At 36.3% G+C, this 15,882-nt stretch overlaps 1 protein-coding gene across 1 annotated transcript in view; it reads right to left on the bottom strand.

The window, feature by feature from the left end:
- Nucleotides 1–446: 446 nt before the first annotated feature.
- LOC123549101 (CBY1-interacting BAR domain-containing protein 2-like) overlaps nt 447–15,882 on the bottom strand; it is a 47,280-nt gene continuing 31,844 nt past the window's right edge. Inside the window, exons 5-10 of the mRNA XM_053546765.1 lie at nt 13,212–13,313; nt 12,436–12,474; nt 5,837–5,941; nt 4,487–4,600; nt 1,354–1,596; nt 447–876 (exon numbers count right to left, since the gene is read on the bottom strand). Coding sequence (XP_053402740.1) covers nt 766–876; nt 1,354–1,596; nt 4,487–4,600; nt 5,837–5,941; nt 12,436–12,474; nt 13,212–13,313 — 714 coding nt within the window. The 3' untranslated portion in view covers nt 447–765. The remainder of the gene's footprint in view (nt 877–1,353; nt 1,597–4,486; nt 4,601–5,836; nt 5,942–12,435; nt 12,475–13,211; nt 13,314–15,882) is intronic.

The raw sequence follows: 15,882 nt of genomic DNA, 5'->3' as shown, positions 1-15,882 counted from the left end.
ATACAACTGACAGCTACACTCTGTATCATGTTACATTATGACAAACAGTTGCATTAAGTTGTTTAAAAATCTTTCAAAGGGACAAAAGACATGAAATACTGAGTATTTGAGCTTTGATTTCACCACAGGACCTTGACCTTGAACAACATGACTTAAAGTTTCATCCGTGTGTCCTTCAAGTATCGCCCCAGGAATGTTGGGGAGACATCACAAATAAATATAAATATTTGCATTTTAACTGGTAAAACTTTATAAAACTTATCACTAACACAGGTGATGGTTTTACCAATAGCTTTTCACTTACAAGGTAAAGGTTTATGTTCAAATTTTCACCTACTATGTGGACATTTTTTCACTTTTTTTTTTAAGTATTCACAAAAAGTTATAGCTGGAGAATAGGCATGCATTTAAATCAAGATCACTTTGAATAACATGAAATAAGAATATCCATTTCAAATGCTCATTTTTACTACTGTGAAATAATCTAATTTCGTGAACATATTTGGCTAAAGCGACAATTCATGGTGACATGAATGTGTGGATTTCAAATTTCAAAGAATAAATAAAACATTTTGACTTAATTTCATGGATTGATGCTATGACAAAATCCATGAAAATTTGTCCCCCACGAAAATAAATCATTTCACGGTATCTGTTTGGGTAAAAATAGTTGTTACAATAAATAAATTAGTATGCGACTAGTTTTGACAATTCTATCACAAATCTGCTGTAGAAAATCCTGTTAGCACTTCAGTCTTTAGTCTATCATTGCTTCATTGGTCTGGAATAAAGTTGTGGATTATCATCATCATCGTCGTCATCATCATCATCGTCATCTTCATCATCATCATCATCTTCAACATCAGCATACATAGACTGTTGTAAAATATATAATCTGAGTTAATGAGACACACCTTATGTTTATGTTCATTAAAGTTGAAATATTTTAACTTGCAGGAAATATTAAAAGCCTTCATTTGAAAATTTGTGGCAAATTATCATTGTGCTTTTCTGTAATTTTACACAAAAGCAATTTTTCTGTAATTTTACACAAAAGCAAAATTAATGTCATACAATATTAACTATATTAATCCTCTAAAAATTATCCACTGGCTAAAACAAGAGAGTCATAATCATCTTAGCATCAAAGCTTTCTTGTACAGTTTTGGTAGAGGGCCATGTAAGGAAAATATCTGTAAAATTATTCTGAATAGGGCCAGTGAATGTCTGCATGGGTGTGTGTGCATGCATGGGAGAGTAAAGGGGTTACAATGCAGGGAGATGTTGACTTGATACTGAGACAATATTAAGAAAAAGATAAGACACATTACATTACACAAAGCTACAACTTACATTTCCAGCTTGAATGCGTACTCGTTTTTCTACACTTGAAGTTGTTGAATCTCCGTACGTGTAAGTGTATGATTCACCAGTTGAAGTAAAGTCAGAAGTTCCTGTCGTTTCCATCGTTGTCGACCTGACAGTAGAACCAAGGGAGGTAATTGTTCCTTGTGGCACTGTCATTCCAACAGGTAAAGATGAACCTAAGGTATCACCCCCTGGCGCTCGTGTAAGGTTCAGCTTCCGTGAAAACTCCTGAAACCAAGACAACAATATACAACAATTGTGACCTAGAACAGAATGTATTATTTTCTGACAGGATAAACTGCCATTTTCTGAAAGGTCTAATGTAGGCATTCTGCTAGAGATCAATATTTATCCTGTCACTTGCAGTATTTTCGACCCGATATCAGGTTGCCGTATATCTTTCTTGATATACCGTCAGTTGACACGTGACCAGTGATATACGGTCAGTTAATCATGTGACCTTATGATCGATACTGTTGTCATAAGAAATTTTGCATTGAAACCATCACCATTGTGTTGGAAATGTCCGAACTAAGAAAATGAGTGGTCAAATAATGAGTTTTTATTCAAAAACGAAGAAGTTATTGCGATTTTGTCTGTGATTACGTTATTATATAAGTGACGTCATTATGAATATGACGTCATTAAAACGGTTGTCGCACACTTATTTTTTTTTAAATAAGTTGCTTAATATCGGAGAATGAAGTAATGACAAGATAAATAGAATAATAGGTTAGTGCCTAAGATGGAGAAAGTTTATCTGGCTCGGCTCCGGACGTTATCAGGTACACCTTCGGCTCACCCGATAACCTCCTCCACCTCGCCAGATAAACTTTCTCATCTACGGCACTAACCTATTATTCTCTATAATCACACCTTTACTAAATTCATTGAGGATAAGTTTGCTGTTTTGTTTATTTGTATCTGCATTGCTAATAATACAGAGTTATACTCCACTTTGCCAATATTTTTAAAGTTAACTTTTCCACTAATTTTGCTGACAAAAACATGCACCAGGGATGCAAAGGTAAATCACATATGAATATATCATATTTGTCTTAGTTGTGACAGTAAATCTCTGTCCATCTGACTTCCTGTCACAAATAATATATGTTACATGCTGATAATGCAAGACAAAACAAGCAACTCCTAAAGTGGGATGAAGGTTTCATCCTTGACAAAGCACTGTCTGCCTACAGAAGGCATAATTATTTTCAAATGGAATGTCAGTTTAGTCATCATGTCTCATTTTTTACTCAAGTTCTTTAGCTGAAACAGCTTACACATCTTTTAATAAAAAGTAACTCATTTCTTGTTTTTGAAATAAGATGAGGGTAAAGGTGATGGGGTGGAGGCGGACAACAGGGTACTTCTAAGACACAATATCAAACAAGAGCTCTGCCAAGTTCTAGTAGAGGAAGTAAAATTCAAAGAAATTTCTTTTCTTGAGTGTGGGTGTGTAGGAAAGTGGGGATGTGAAAGAGGGTGGAGTCATGGGTTTTGTGCAGGTGGGGGGGTGGGGGGGGGTGAGCGGTAGGGCTAATGTATGTGGTGTGTGTGTGTGGTGGGGTTGGGGTTGAGTAATATAGTTTGTTGCACTTATGAAATCACTTCATCGCCACCCAACTTTATTCCAAGTTTAAAGTCAATACCTTGAATTGTTTTGAAGTTGTGCTTCAGATATAAATACAAAGGATAGATTTGAACTCAATTTGTGACCCTGATCTTTGACCCACCAACCAAGGTCATATGCTCTGTACACTGACTCACTGCCACCTACCTACATGCCAGGTTCAATGTTAACACCTTGAATGGTTATTAAGTAATGCTTTGGATACAAAATATGATGCCCTGTATGATAATGATAATATAATAATTGTATCAAGCATTAAACAGTGTTTCTAGCTAGCAAAATAGACTAAAACATATATATAACACCTTATAGCAAACTTTTTTAAAAACATTCATCAATGAAGACGGAAAGTTATGTCTAGATCTTACTCTTCCTCAGTTATGGCAAACAACTTATGTCTAGATCTTATTCTTCAACAATCATGGCAAACAACTTATGTATGTAATAACTTATCAATTATGGTGGAAACTTAGTCTTGATCTAATAACTCCTGAATCATGGCAAACAACCTAGTATGTCTAGATCTAATTTCTCTAGATTCAGGGCAAACAACTTAAGTCTAAGCTTAACTCTTCATCAGTCAAGGCTAACAAAAGGAGCTAACTTCTCATAAATCAGTGCAAACACCTTGCATCTGGATCTGACTTCTCATCTATCATGGCAAACAACTTACCTCTGGATCTAACTCTGCATCAATCATGACAAAAAATTTACCTCTGGATCTAACTCTGCATCAGTCATGGCAAACAATTTACCTCTGGATCTAACTCTGCATCAATCATGGCAAACAACTTACCTCTGGATCTAACTCTGCATCAGTCATGGCAAACAATTTACCTCTGGATCTAACTCTGCATCAATCATGACAAACAATTTACCTTTGGACCTAACTCTGCATCTATCATGGCAACAATTTACCTCTGGATCTAACTCTGCATCAACCACGACAAACAATTTACCTCTGGATCTAACTCTGCATCAATCATGGCAAACAATTTACCTCTGGATCTAACTCTGCATCAATCATGGCAAACAACTTACCTCTGGATCTAACTCTGCATCAACCACGACAAACAATTTACCTCTGGATCTAACTCTGCATCTATCATGGCAAACAATTTACCTCTGGATCTAACTCTGCATCAACCACGACAAACAATTTACCTCTGGATCTAACTCTGCATCTATCATGGCAAACAATTTACCTCTGGATCTAACTCTGCATCAACCATGACAAACAATTTACCTCTGGATCTAACTCTGCATCAATCATGACAAACAATTTATCTCTGGATCTAACTCTGCATCAATCATAGCAAACAACATAAATCTGGATCTAATTACTCAAAGCGAATAACTTACAACTGGATCTACTTTCTCACCAATCAAGGCAAATAACTACTGTCTGGATCTAACTTCTCACCAATAAAGGCAAGTAACTTACACCTGAATCTAACTTCTCACCAATCAAGGAAAACAACTTACCTCTAGATCTAATTCCTCATCAATCATGGCAAGATTTTCGAAGCACTGAGAGTAGTATTCTATTGCTTTAGCATGAAACACCATCTCCACACTGACAAAATCAGCCAAAATTCTCTATAAAATATAAAAACAAATGTATCACGTGTATCACTATACTTCACTGTTTTCTTCAGGTATAAAACTCTGGAGTGATCATTTACACTGCTTTTAAGTACTATGAAATAACTTAATTTTGCTGGCATAAAATTTCTTGCACATCTGACTGGTGTTTCCGGTGATTTTACCCATGCCGGCAAAGCCCATCTGACACCCCCCATGCCAGATGACTTTCGTGCTGTTAATGACAACTAGTGGTTCATGCACTGATAATATATTGTTTATGTAAAATATGAAAAAAAGCAGGTACCTTGATAGTTGCTCTCCGTTCCTTATAGTATATTTCTCGATTCAATATACGTTAGTTTACCATAAAAACCTAACGTTACACTACAAACTATAAAACTAAAGTGGAACTTTGTTATAGTGCGTAATGCAAAACAACATGACGTCACGTCTGCTTACGGACGTTAATTTCCCCCGCTTTGTGTTCATTCTCTACTATAAGAAAGAGTGCTAAAAAGGAAGTATTTCTACCTTTTGTAAAATACGGTATGCAAGAAAAATAATCTGCCAGAATAAAATGCTTATGTGTATACGATATGCAAGAAAAAATATCAGTCATGTGTTTACGAATTGGATGGAAATATCCGTCCCTCGGCCACCTGCGCATGGGCGGTAATCTGGCAAGCCTCATTACCGCCCAATGCGCAGGTGCCCTCGGGACGGATATTTCTATCCTATTCGTAAACACATGACAGAGATTATTAGTCATGGTTTGGACCAAAACAGCTTCTTCATGGATTTCAACTTTTGATTTTCTAGGTAAGGTAAAGGAAACATTTTCTGAAATGTGTTGAGGAATTAACTTCACATGCTGAATACTATTCTTGCAGTGTTTCAAAATCCTAGGTCAAATACTTTCTGAGATACATTCAAACTTAGGCCCTTTTTATGCATATTTTGACGAAGTCAAAGGCCATAACTCAGGTCTGGCTGTGTGAGTTCCAAATTAAAACATCAGGTGTAGAACTTCCCATGCTGCTGAATAACAATCCTGTGAAGTTTGATGAATATGGGTCAAATATTTTTTAAGATAGGTGCGACACAAATTCGGACGGACAGATGGACATGGGCAACTCTAAGTGCCCTCACCCATCAATAAATTTTTTGGAGTCACAACAAATATCTGTTAAAAGGAACAAAGCTCTTCTGTCTGAGCAAGTTTGTTAGATGTGAGTTTTACTGTAATACCTTGAGATCTGCAAGTTTGTCTTTCTCAAATACACACATCTGATTCTGTAGGCCCTGACTTCCTATAGCGGCGTCTGCTGCAGCTTTCTGGTGCTCTGTCTCAGCCTAATTAATATACATGTACAAACATTGTAAAGCATTTCTGTTATAACTGTCTTTTTTATTGTCAATGAAAAATTGCAAAAATTATACTGCTGAAAAGTGGCCCTTACTGAACTATATTGACACATGTCAAAAAAAAATATCAAAATTGGTCATAAAATCACCTTGAAATTTGCAGAATGGACAAAAAAAAACAAAAAAAAACATATACCTTTCTATTTAATTAAATCAAATAAAAGAGTGAGAAGTTTCATAAAAATCTACATTGTAGAAATGTTTCTGTTCATAAATACCTGGTATGTCATCAAAATTGTGATTTTCCCATCAACTTGCATTATGAAAAACTGATGACATATTTTTCAATTAAGTCTAGCCAAAAATCAAGTACATGACCCAAACTTTTTATTGGTCAAATTTCCTTAGTTTATCTTGTGTTGTTTTGAAAAAATCATATTTTATTGTAGAAAATAATTTGATCTAAACATGCAGAACTACCTTAAGACATGCCAATTTATAATGAACCTGATGTCACAACTGTTTCTCACTGGTCCGTATATCACTTTTTAGTTGGGTCTAACATCACACCAACACAATCATATGGCAAAAGTTTGTAACAGTATCTTTTTTATTATATTGATATAGTACTAGTATATTAACCCCTATAAATTTTTGCAAAGATCTTTGATCTTTAGCCTGCTGGTGGCAAGTGATTCATCCTTTGCGACCAGTGCAGATCATGGTCTGCAACTGTTCCCTATTCAGTCAGTAAATTTTCAGAGAACACCCCTTTGAATAATAAATAATAAATGTTACTTATATAGGAAGAAACTTTAAAAATCTTCTTGCCTGAAACTGCAAGGCCTATGCTTTTGATATTTGGTGTGTTGCATTGCCTTGTGGTCCTCTACCAAAATTGTTCAAATTATGCCCCTGGGGTGAAAAGAGGCCCTGCCCTGGGGGTCCCAAATTTAACATAAACTTATATAGGAAAAAAAATCTTCTTATCTGAAAGTTCAAGGCCCAGGCCTTTGATATTTGGTATGTAGCATTGCCTAGTGGATGTCTAACAAGATTGTTCAAATTATTCCCCTGGGGTGAAAAGATGCCCCACCCTGGGGGTCACTTGTTACATGAGTTATATAGGAATAAAGACTTAAAAAATTATCAGATCATATTTCCTAGACTGTTTAATTATAATTACCTGATGACCCCAAGTGATTAGGGGTCACTTGACTGTGACCTTGACCTACTGACCTACTTTCTTGTTTTTAGCTCACCTGAGCCCCTAAGAAGTGTTACAATCACTTACGCATAGCCTGCACATTTAAAGCCAATCTCTGACAATTGCGTCCGGGAGTGACTCTTTGTGTCAGTGGTAAGAGCATTGGACTAGCACCCGTATGACCAAAATTCGAATCCCACCACAGGCAGTTTGCATTTTTCATCATAAAATACTATGCTCTTTGATTTGTTATGGCTAGAAGTCGAAAGAAAAGGAAAGGGTACTTCCAATAGAACAGATTTGGGAGCAGACCATTACAATGATACTACCGACCAAGTTTAATGATGATCAATCAAGCAATTTATGAGAAGAAGTTGTTTAAAGGTATTTCTATTTTTAGCTATAGCAGCCTCAAAAGGGACACGGGCCCGCATTCAAACAAAACTGGAAGAAGACCTTTAAATGATACAAAAGACAAAGTTTTATGAAGATCCATCAAGTGGTTAAAGAGAAGAATCTGTTCAAAAGTATCTACTTTAACTCTAAAGCCTCTAAAAGGCGTCAATCTCCCCCATTTGAACAAAGCTGGGAGAGGACTGTACAATGATGCTACAGACCAAGTTTGATGAATATTCATCAATCGGTCATGAGAAGAAGACATTTACATTTAAAGGTATCTCTATTTTAAGTTCAAGCGCTCATAAAAGGGGCCAATCTCTTCCATTTGAACAAATTTGTGAGAGGTATCTTATAATGATGATACAGATCAAGTTTTATGTAGTTCCATCAAACTGTTCATAAGAAGAAGTTGTTTAAAAGTATTTCTATTGATAGCTCTAATGGACCCCAAAAGGACTTGAATAAGTTTGGGGCAGGACGTTATGGCGACTTTCTAGCTTTTCATGGAGGAGGAAGACCCAAGGTGCCCTTCCAGGCATTATTTCATTCCAGGCGGGCACCTGGGTAGAACCACAAACTTTCTGTAAGCCAGCTGGATTGCTTCCTCACATAAAGAATTTTATGCCCTAGGTGAGTCAGAAACCTACATCAGTGAGGGGAAAGTCGTTTTAAGTCAGTGACCTTAACCACTTGGCAACAGAGGCCCCAGATGTTGTTTAAACGTATTAACATATTTAGCTCTCAAAGCCCCTGGAAGGGCTAAGCATCCCCATATGAACACAACTGGGAGAGGATCTTATAATGATGCTATTGATCAAGTTTGAAGAAGATCTATCAAATGGTTCATGAAAAGAAACCGTTCAAAGGTTTCCTTCTAGCAGCCCCTAAAAAGGGCCAAGTTCCCCCATTTGAACAAATTCGTGGGAAGATCTTAAAATGATGTTTCAAACCAAGTCTGATGAAGATCAATCAAGCAGTTCATGAAATACTTGAAAAACTTGATAGAGGATAATGGTAGTATGCTACTGACCAAATTCGGACTTGTAGTTTCAGAGGAGATGTCATCTGAAGAAAAGTGTGGATGGACAGACGATGGACGGTGAGTGATCATTATAGCTCATCCCGAGCACTTTGCACATGCATACTGGTTGTTTTTTGTTTTTGTTTGGTTTAACATTGTAACAACACAATTATAGGTCATATGGCAACTCTCCAGCTTTTGATGGAGGAGGAAGACCCCAGGTGCTCCTTTGTGCATTTTTTCATCACGAGCGAGCACCTGGGTAGACCACCGACCTTCCATAAGCCGGCTGGATGGCTTCATCACATGAAGAATTCAACCCTCCAAGTGAGACTCAAACCTACATAGGTGAGGGGAAAGTGATCTAAAGTCAGCTGCCTTAACCACTCAGCCACAGAGGCCACCACATGCATACTGTAGAGTTGAAATTTTGTTTTCTGGTTACTGGTAAATAAATCAAACATTACAACATTCCTGTGAAGGTGAAAGATTATCAACATTCAACACATTAACACATGACTTTAGCTGCTGGGGAATATGGTATTAAATCTTGATTATACAAAACTGAAATATATGAACAACAAAGAAACTGAAGTGGGTTTAGGTGTTTGTAGTAGTGTACAGAAATGATATATGGGAGATGCGAATATGATATAAATGAACAAGAGCACAGCAATGCGGAGCAATATACGCCCGAAGGTATGACCTTTGACTCCTAAGTGTTACGTTTAACTTGAAGTGAGCCACCAAAACATGTGCTCTGCATGTCGTCTCGATGAGGTGAACATTTGTGCCAAGTTTCTTAAAATTCCTTCAAGCAGTTCAAAAGCGGACAACGAAACAAAGTCATATGATCTTTGACCACTAAGTGTTACCTTGACCCTGAAGCAAGCCATCCAAAACATGTGCTCTGCATGTTGTCTCAATGTTTCTTTGAAATCCTTCAAGCGGTTCAAAAGTTATGGAGCGGACACAAAGTTGCTAACGGACGGACACATGGACACCGGCGCCATAACATAATATGCCCCCTTCGGGCATATAAAAATATGGATATGATACGTATGGAAGATATGGGTATGTATGTATGGACAATACAGAAATGATATAGTATTTACCTGATTTGTTGTCTGATAAAGAACAATATTTCAGAATTATCAAACAGTATATTGTAAACATATACAGCAAATACAACAACGAAAGTATCCTAATTTTAACTTAAAATCATCCATTTACAAACAACATGTATCATTAATCAAAAATATGCTCCTGAATATATCCTTGCCACACGGAAGAGTGCCATGTCCCTCGCAAACGAAGATTGCCAGTACTAAAAGAACAAGAGGACCATGATGGTCCTGAATCGCTCGCCTGTCCCCACATGACCCAGTTTGAACTGAGTATGACGTCGTTTTTTCTATTATTTGACATAGTGACCTAATTTTTGAGCTCATGTGACCCAGTTTTAAACTTGACCTAGATATCATCCAGGTGAACATTCAGACCAATTTTCATGAAGATCTCATGAAAAATAGGGCCTCTAGAGAGGTCAAAAGGTTTTTCTATTTTTAGACCTATTGACATAGTTTTTGACCGCAGTTGACCCAGTTTTGAACTTGACCTAGATATCATCAAGATTAACATTCAGACCAGTTTTCATAAAGATGAAAAATATAGCCTTTAGAGAGGTCACAAGGTTTTTTTTAATTATTTGACCTACTGACCTACTGTTTGAAGGCACATGACCCAGTTTCGAAATTAACCTAGATATCATCAAGGTGAACATTATGACTAAATTTCATAAAGATCCATTGAAAAGTATGGCCTCTAGAGAGGTCACAAGGTTTTTTTCTATTTTTAGATCTACTGACCTAGTTTTTGACCGCAGTTGACCCAGTTTCGAAGTAGACCTAGATATCATCAAGATGAACATTCAGACTAACTTTCATATAGATCCCATGAAAAATATGGCCTCTAGAGAGGTCACAAGGTTTTTATTGTTTGACCCACTGACCTACTTTTTGACCGCACATGACCCAGTTTTGAACTTGACCTAGATATCATCAAGATAAACACTCTGACCAATTTTCATTAATATCCATTGAAAAGTATGGCCTCTATTGAGGTCACAAGGTTTTTCTATTTTTAGATCTACTGACCTAGTTTTGGACTGCAGTTGACCCAGTTTCAAACTTTACCTAGATATCAACAAGATGAACATTCTGACCAATTTTCATAAAGATCCCATGAAAAATGTGACCTCTAGAGTGGTCACAAGCAAAAATTTACGGACGCACACACGGACAGACGATGGACGCTGCGCGATCACAAAAACTCACCTTGTCAGTTTGTGACAGGTGAGCTAAAAAGTCTAAACAGCCAACAAAACAACAAATGGGTAATGATGGTCTTAGATCACATCAGCATAGCTCAAACAGGTAACTAATTTTATAGAGACATCGTGGCATTTCAGCAAGCTTTAAATTTTTAAAGTTTTCCATGTTGTGAAAAGCTAGACTATAATATTATGGCCCCTAACAAAAGTTTACAAAACTTGACTAAAATTTTACTGGTATAAACATTCTGTATAACCATTTTTAGGACTGACAAAAAGTGAAGGTGTTAGGATGTAAAAGTCCAGAAAAAATCGTAACTAAAAGAAGGAAAGCCCTGACAGTTGTTTTTGTTGCTCACCTGACATAGTCCATACTCCTGACCTAGTATTTAGTTTTGCACAGAGTTCATTAAAACAAACATTAGGTACATCATTAACCAGTTTTTTTGATGATTTGATCTAGTGACCAAGTTTTGCACCAAGTGACCCAGTTATAAATTTATCCTAGCTCTTAAATTGACAAACATTTTTACAAAGTCTCTCATTACCTGTAGATAAGATGGCCTCTTAAGTAATGAAGATACATCCAGCAGTTCATGAGAGAAAGTTGAAAAAGTTACTTCTATTTTGTAATTCTAACGGCCCTTGAAAGGGCTCCCATTTAATGAATTTGGGACAGGATCTTATAATGGTGCTACAGACCAAGTTTGATGAAGATCCATCAAGCTGTTCATGTGAAGCAGTCTTTAAATGTTCTTGTTTTTAGCTCTGGAGGCCCAAAATAGGGGCCAAGCTTAAACTTTTAACAAACTTAATATAGGACCATGCAAACATGTTGCTGATCAAGTTAGATACAATTCTGACCAGCAGTTTAAGAGGAGATGTCATCTGAAAAAAAGTGTGGTTGGACGGACAATGGACAGACGGGTGATGGATGTACAACTGATCACACAGCTCTCCCCAAGCACTTCATGTTCATGGTGAGCTAAAAATACACTAGAGTCAGGTACAAAATATATATCTTATGCAATGCCACTGCAATAAAATTAATTTCGTTTGCAATTCTATTGCTTTTTTTATGCAAAAACCTTAATCTTTATATCAGAACAACCTCTGTCAAATACACAACCATTGCAATACATTATAGGAATATACTGAAAACAAAGGCCTTGTTCTGAGAACAAGAAAGTGGCATCCCCATTCTTCCAAGTGTTCATAGCATATAAGATTTATAAATTATTAATTTAATGTTGGCAAGTTAATCTGGATTCCATAAAAATACTACTTTGTTTTCCACTTTTTCACAGGAATAGAGGTAAGGAAGTAATAACTTTAAAAGTGTATGTGACCTTTACCTGATATACACTTATTAATAAACCCATTTTGATCTCAATGTATTACTACAGAGTGTTGATGAGACTAGAAACCAAGTCTATTACCCAGTATGTAAACACAATGACAGCAAACTATATCCATATCCAAAAGAAATGTTCAAGGAGGTATCAATTAAACTATTTCTCTACACCAGAACTCTTCATCTTAATATTACAACTTACCGCAGTCTGACCATCTGTTAAGGAAAAGTAGCAAATAAATCACATAAATCACAAATAACATAGTAAAATTCCTTTGAAACTAAGTGTCACTACAGATCAACTAGAACTATAAAAAAAACTGTTAAAGTGTCAGAGTGCTTGACTATCCAAGATGGAAACAGGAGAAAATAGTGGATATTAACAAAACATTATAGGTCTTCTGTTTAACTTTAGGTTTGGGGCTGTGTATACATTATAAAAATATGGAGAAATACAAGAGGCATAAAGCAATAAAAAAATGTCTAAAGAATATACACTACCAAGACCAATGTGAAATCTGATAACAATAGGGGTAGTAGCTAGGAAGATTCAATGAAACTGATAACCTTGCCAGAAACTTTTAGAAAACACTTTTACATTATCAGACCCAACTGACCTTGACCTATGGGGTACATGATCCTAATAATATGATGTCTGTCCCTCACTAAGACAAATTTTTCTTACGTGAGGTTTGAAGATAATAAAGACAGATTTTACAATATACCATAATTAAAAACCATACTATAAAACTTAAACCTGAAAGCAACAGCACTGTTGATGCCAGCGCCTTGTCTTATTAATAGGCAAGCTTATAATAATGAATTAATCACCTCCTGTTTTAGACGTTAGTAATTTGATAATAAGCCTTCCAACTTCTCTCTCATTCTTCTCAAAGAGCTAAAAATTAGAAACTATTACTCTAGTCAAATGAAGTGAAAGGATACAATGGAGTGGGCATCTCCTGGCTTTTTGTCTCTAACTTTCTCGAGATTTTTTCGTTGTTTTATTTCTCTATTTATGGCACTTTGCTCTGTCTTGATTATTTTCTGTAAACAAAGATACATATTTACACAGTCTACTAACCCGATCATACAGTAATAACATGTTAAATGTAAAAGCAAGAATTTCTACGATTATTACAGAAATTTAATAATTATACATGTATAGTATTTACACCTTGACATAGATGATACCGTTCAATATACACAAAGTTGACATGGTGTCAATATACCACAAACAAACATTATCTATAGCAGGAAAGGATTGACCAGTCAGCAAAACATTAATCACATGGCCAATCTTCCTTGCAGATATCTATATTTCAATGATGTATTCAATATACACTGTGTACATAAAACAAAATACAGTCAAACCTTGCCTTAGGAAGCAAGCCAAGGGAGTGTTACAATCTGACTGTTGACAAAACTGAGCTGTCTAATGACAGCATACTCGATTATTTGAAGCCCTTCTTTCCAATCCTAGCTTACATACCAAGCTTTAGCAAAATTTTCTAAGTTGAAAAAGGGGCATAATTTTGCCAAAACATAACTAAGCTAGAGTTATGAAACTTGTCATGTAAGGTAATCCCATGATGTTAAAGATGTGTGGAAAACATTTGGTCAATTAATGCTTATAGGCAAAACTTACACATTTTTTCATTTTAAAAAGGGGCATAATTCTACATAATAAAAGATAGAATTATGTAACTTGCTACATGAGATCATCTAATAATGCCACAGATACTTTGACAAAACAAGAGGACCATGATGGTCCTGAATCGCTCACCTGTCCCCACATAACCCAGTTTTGAACTGTGTATGACGTCATTTTTTCTATTATTTTACATAGCGACCTAGTTTCTGAGCTTATGTGACCCAGTTTTGAACTTGACCTAGGTATCATCAAGATAAAAATTCTGACCAATTTTTATGAAGATCCATTGAAAAATATGGCCTCTAGAGTTTTTCTATTTTTATACTTACTGACCTAGCTTTTGACCGCACATGATCCAGTTACGAACTTTACCTAGATATCAAGGTGAACATTCAGACCAATTTTCATGAAGATCCATTGAAAAATATGGCCTCTAGAGAAGTCAAAGGGTTTTTCTATTTTTAGAACTACTGACCAAGTTTTTGACCGCAGTTGACCCAGTTTCGAACTTGACCTAGATATCATCAAGATAAATATTCAGACCAACTTTCATACAGATCCCATGAAAAATATGGCCTCTAGAGAGGTCAAAAGGTTTTTTATTATTTGACCTACTGACCTACTTTTTGATGGCACATAACCCAGTTTCAAACTTGACCTAGATATCATCAAGGTGAACATTCTGACCAATTTTCATGAAGATCCATTCAGAAGTATCGCCTCTAGAGAAGTCACATGGTTTTTCTATTTTTAGACCTACTGACCTAGTTTTTGACCGCAGTTGACCCAATTTCGAACTTGACCTAGATATCATCAAGACGAACATTCACACCAACTTTCATACAGATCCCATGAAAAATATGGCCTCTAGAGAGGTCACAAGGTTTTTTTATTATTTGACCTACTGACCTAGTTTTTGTCGGCACGTGACCCATTTTCGAACCTGACCTAGATATCATCAAGATAAACATTCTGACTAACTTTCATGAAGATCCATTGAAAAATATGGCCTCTAGACAGGTCACAAGGCTTTTCTATTTTTAGACCTACTGACCTAGTTTTGGACCGCACTTGACCCAGTTTAAAACTTGACCTAGATATCATCAAGATGAATATTCAGACCAACTTTCATATAGATCCCATGAAAAATATTGCCTCTGGAGAGATCACAAGGTTTTTTTATCATTTGACCTACTGACCTAGTTTTTCATGGCATGTAACCCAGTTTTGAACTTGACCTAGATATCATCAAGGTGAACATTCTGACTAATTTTCATGAAGATCCATTCAAAAGTACGCCCTCTAGAGAGGTCACAAGGTTTTTTCTATTTTTATACCTACTGACCTAGTTTTTGAACACAGTTGACCCAGTTTCGATCTTGACCTAGATACCAGCAAGATGAACATCCACACCAACGTTCATACAGATCCAATGAAAAATATGGCCTCTAGAGAGGTCACAAGGTTTTTTTATTATTTGACCTACTGACCTAGTTTTTGTCAGCACGTGACCCAGTTTCGAACTTGACCTAGATTTCATCAAGGTAAACATTCTGACTAACTTTCATGACGATCCATTGAAAAATATGGCATCTAGAGAGGTCACAAGGTTTTTCTATTTTTAGATCTACTGACCTAGTTTTGGACCGCATGTGACCCAGTTTCGAACTTGACCTAGATATCATCAAGGTGAACATTCTGAACAACTTTCATAAAGATCCCATGAAAAATGTGACCTCTAGGGTGGTCACAAGCAAAAGTTTACGGACGCACGAACGGATGACGGACGCTGCGAGATCACAAAAGCTCACCTTGTCACTTTGTGACATGTGAGCTACTAAAAGCTAGAGTTATGTTACTTTTCCTTGGTGGTCATCTCATGAATTGATGCCAAAGACATGTGTGAAGTTTGAAAGCATTTGGCCTAATAGCTTCTGAGAAACCTGCTTACATGCAAAACTT

This window comes from Mercenaria mercenaria, chromosome 6 (assembly GCF_021730395.1).
Source record: "Mercenaria mercenaria strain notata chromosome 6, MADL_Memer_1, whole genome shotgun sequence".
NCBI lineage: Eukaryota > Metazoa > Mollusca > Bivalvia > Venerida > Veneridae > Mercenaria > Mercenaria mercenaria.
The sequence above is the reverse complement of the archived record's forward strand: the minus strand, read 5'-3'. Positions and strand labels throughout refer to the sequence as shown.